Below are 4,808 nucleotides of genomic sequence, written 5' to 3' on the forward strand. Positions count from 1 at the left end.
TTTTCTACTACTACTACCAAAATTTTGTAGAATCCTATATATTTTGCTGAAATTTCGTTACTTACATTCAACCACACAAGAACTGAAATCACGCCAAAAGATAGCATTGGATGAATTTAGAACTTTATCAAAAAAAATAGCATATATACTATATTTGAATCATGTTACAAATTTAGGATGAAGTTTGCATGATTGCACTAAATTTTCTCAAATCTTCTTCACCTACCTAACATCAAACCATGATCATCAAAGATAACAAGAATCAATAACCTTAGTCACATTAAGTCAAAGATTATTATTATTATTGAAGAAAAGAAAAAATGAGTACTCAGTCACAACAACAAAAGAAACCACAATTTGAAGATGAAGAAGAAGATAATGAGTTGCTACATTCGGATAGCGAGACAATACCATTCTCCTCACCATTCGCGAAACAATCGGCCGTTTTAGAGGATGAAAATGCAGAATTTGTGTATGCAGCCAAGGATAAGGTCCAAATATTCGATGTAGAGTCGGCCGGAAGTGGTGGCGCCGGGTCCATGGTGGTGCCACCATTCTCATGGAAGAAACTCTGGCTCTTTACAGGGCCAGGGTTGCTCATGAGCGTGGCATTCTTGGACCCGGGCAACCTAGAAGGTGACCTACAAGCTGGAGCAATTGCAGGGTACTCTCTGCTTTGGCTTTTGGTCTGGACAACCATCATGGGAGGGCTGCTTCAAGTCCTTTCAGCTCGGCTTGGGGTCGCCACAGGGCGCCACCTGGCCGAATTGTGTAGGGAGGAGTATTCCAATTGGGCAAGGTATGTTTTGTGGATCATGGCAGAGATGGCATTGATTGCTGCTGATATTCAAGAAGTTATTGGCAGTGCTATTGCTCTCAAGATCCTTAGCCATGGGATTTTACCAATTTGGGCTGGTGTGGTTATCACAGCCTTTGATTGGTATGTTGATCAAGATAATAATATTGTATATATATGAAATTTTTTTATTTTTTATTTTTTATTTTTCGGTCAAAACCATAGGTACCTACTTGGATGACAAATCTCTTAATGATGCATTTTGGTTTTCTTTGAACAGTTTCTTCTTTCTGTTTCTTGAGAACTATGGAGTGAGGAAGTTGGAAGGTGTTTTTGCAGTTTTCATTGGAACCATGGCATTTTCCTTTGCATGGATGTTCTTTGATACAAAGCCTAGTGAAGAAGAACTTATCAAGGGTACAAAATTATCCTTACTCATACAAAAATCTAAAGACAAATTTCAATATTTGAAAATGACAAATTAGTCTTTCAATATTCAACTGACAAATTTTTCTCTTTCACAAAGTCTTATATAGACAAATGAAAAATCATAGTTGGATCATGTTTGACTAAACTGCTTAACATAATACGTGTCAAAATCTTAACTATCATATTTATGCACATATTATTGATTCTAATTAGGTGAAAACTCAGATGTAGTCAATTTCACGTGAAGTTGATAACTAAGAGCCGTTAGATAATTTGACTGATTTGACTAAATTTTCATCTAATAGCTCTCAACTATCAACTTCATGTAAAGTCAACTTCACGTGAAGTCAACTGCACCTGAGTTTTCAACTTCTAATTAACATATTTTGATGGTTCTTGCAGGCATTTTGATCCCAAGAGTTAACTCAAAAACTCTTCGCCAAGCTGTGGAACTCATTGGGTGTGTCATAACCCCACACAATGTCTTCCTCCACTCTGCATTGGTGCAATCTCGCGAAATCGATATCCGGAACAAAGGCCAAGTTCAAGAGGCTCTAAACTACTACACAATCGAGTCATCTGTGGCGCTTTTCATCACATTGGTGATCAACCTCTTTGTGATAACAGTTTTTGCCAGAGTGTTCTATGGAACAGAACAAGCCAATGGAATAGGACTAGTGAATGCAGGGCAATTCCTTCAAGAAAAGTATGGAGGAGGTTTGTTTCCAATTCTATATATATGGGGAATTGGTTTGTTAGCAGCAGGACAAAGTAGCACAATTACAGGAACATATGCAGGACAATTCATAACCGAAGGGTTTTTGAAGCTAAATATAAAGAAGTGGTTAAGATCATTGATTACTAGAAGTTGTGCTATTGTTCCAACTATGATAGCTGCTATAGTTTTTAATACATCAGAGAGTTCATTGGATACTATGAATGAATGGCTCAATGTGGTTCAGTCAATTCAGATTCCTTTTGCACTCATTCCACTTCTTACATTGGTGTCTAAAGAAGAGGTCATGGGAACTTTTAGAATAGGCCCTGTTGTAGAGGTAAGTTTGTTTGCATTCTAACTTTGTAGAATTGATTTTGATGTAAACTGATTGTGTTTGGTAATTCGTCTAAAAGTGATTTCTTTCTTGAAAAAAAATAAATAATCATAAATATATCATGTCATATGAATATAATTTGTATATTTGTTTGGAAAGACAATTTATAAATTTCTTATTGATAACTTTGTGTCAATTTTTGTGATGCAGAGGGTTTCTTGGTGTGTGGCTGTACTAGTGATAATGGTGTATGGATACATGTTGTTAGGGTTCTTCCTCTCTGAAGTGAAGGGATTGCTGTTTGGTTTTCTTGTATGCATTGGCTTTGTAGCATGGATATCATTCATTGCATATTTAGTTAAACATGGTGGAGCCCTCTCTTCCATCATGGTTAGGCCCCCAACTTCAAGAGGCTTTACCCTAACCACTAACAATTAAGTATTTGGTCTGATCAAACTTGACCAGTGTTTTTAGGTTCGTTTAAAAGCGTAGGGTGAGTTTGGATTAGGGTTTTTTATTCTTTGAAAAACAGTAGAATTTTTCGTCTCAAGTGATTTGGAGATACGAGAAAAGCATCCAGTTAGAAGGGTATAGACAAGTCACAAAAGTAGAAGAAATCCAAAAAGACCATATATAAGATGGTTAAAGAAAGATTTATATATAAACATTCTTTCGATCTAAGTAGCCAATTCTTTCTAGTAAAAAAAGACTTTGTTGTTGTATTTTTCTTTTTCATAAAATCTTATAAACATCTATTTATAATATATAAAAGTTGATATCAACTCTCTTCACAATGAGTTTAAGCTATCTTTTCTTTGCTAATGATGCCACATCAACAATTCTAATGACTTGACAAAAGATGAAAATCAACCAATCACTATTTAGTAAAATGTTTTAAAAAAATTAAAACAAAAAACTCTTATCTATTATTATTCAATTAAAATATCAAGTACTAATTAAATGCTATAAACATACATTAAAAGTATCATAATAATAATAATTATAAAAAACTTCAGTTACAAATATTCAAATTCTACAATTTATACATATTAAGACTCTTACTACTCTTCATTTCCTAATCTCTCATACTAATTGTCAAAAATTTCTTAAATTTACTATAACATTTTTATGTTTTTTATTCTCATTCAATTGTTTTTTTAATTATTTACAAACAAAAAAATCGCAAGAGAAGACAAAGTGTAGCCATTAATGCAAATCAAAAAATGAAAAAAAAAAGAAAAATGCAGTTTTCTATAACTCTAATATAAATAACCTATGTCTTTTTTAAAAATAAAAAAATTCAAAATCTATTTATAATATGTTCTGTAAAATATTTTTAATATAACATTAAATAAATGATCATTTGTACCCATAAAAGATGAAAACACTGACATATGTACCCACACTAGATCGAAACTAAACTTGTACCCATGCAAGATGCCCTCCGTGTGACAAAAGTACCCTATCTTTGGAGGGTTGGAGTGCCACGTAGGGTACTTTTGTCATACGGAGGACATCTTGTATGGATACTGATGAGTTTGGAAAACTCTAAATTAATATTTGTGATGACTAAACATTATTAAAAATAATTAATTACAAAATTATTAATCTGATTTTCATTTAACATATATTGATTAAATAATTTTGTTGCAGGTTTTAATATTGGGCCGAAAAAACAAATTTCTGGTGCAAGCCCAATTACATTCAGCCTTTGGTTTTGGTAATATATGATGAATATGGCTGAATTGATTCTTTATGTTACTTGGGCCAATTTAATCTATTATAGTTACAATTCCAAGTTGAAAATGCTTTCCTATTTGCTTTATGCATGTTCCAAAAATTTATCAGGAAAGCAAATGTTACTATTGGGCCAGAATTAAATGATTGAAACAACTAAGCCCAATTTAATTCCTCATGCATGATCCGAAACAAGTGGAAGAAGGAAAGCAAAATTGCTTCCAACGGATCCAAGCATTTCACCATGTGAGGGATTCCAAAATTCATTACATTGTCATTTATTGCATGGGAACTATGAGAAAAAAAGCAAGACAATTGATTTGATTGTAGCACTTATGGCTACACGCTACTCAGCAAGAAAAGAATCATGTCATTTAATCTCATTCTCTTTCCTAAATCAATGCTTTTCAAATTTCTCTTTTCTCTCTCTATTTGCTTCTCTTCTTCAGTTATTACACAGGAAATAATGGTGGCCATGGAAGCAAAAATGAGCTACCGAAAGGAAGGAAAAGCAAGCCTAAAGTCCATCACAATGATGGTAAGAAAACATACTAAAATAAAAATGAGCTGTGGCTGAGATTTTCACCAAATATGGTTAGATTTGGTGAGGTAATCTTGAGCTCTTCATGCTCAAAAAGGAAGAAGAAGATTCGGCCGGCAAGATGAGATTCTTGGAAGCATGGCTTGTCTTTGATTCTGCTCAACCACCACAGGAAGTAGCTAGAGTGGCGAAGTGATGGAAGAGGCAGAGATTGAAGCAGATGAAGCCATCATCATCATGAAGCATCAAGGGC

The 4,808-nt window shown here is 33.9% G+C and overlaps 1 protein-coding gene across 1 annotated transcript; it reads left to right on the top strand.

Annotated features, from left to right (window-relative positions):
- The first annotated feature begins 320 nt into the window (after positions 1 to 320).
- Positions 321 to 2,715, top strand: LOC130962396 (metal transporter Nramp2-like). The gene is made up of 4 exons (XM_057888614.1): positions 321 to 940; positions 1,077 to 1,213; positions 1,628 to 2,280; positions 2,488 to 2,715. Exons 1-4 carry the CDS (start codon positions 321 to 323, stop codon positions 2,713 to 2,715), a joined length of 1,638 nt encoding a protein of 545 aa, XP_057744597.1.
- The last annotated feature ends 2,093 nt before the right edge of the window (positions 2,716 to 4,808 follow it).

The sequence above is a fragment of the Arachis stenosperma genome, chromosome 2, assembly GCF_014773155.1.
Source record: "Arachis stenosperma cultivar V10309 chromosome 2, arast.V10309.gnm1.PFL2, whole genome shotgun sequence".
In the NCBI taxonomy this organism is placed as follows: domain Eukaryota; kingdom Viridiplantae; phylum Streptophyta; class Magnoliopsida; order Fabales; family Fabaceae; genus Arachis; species Arachis stenosperma.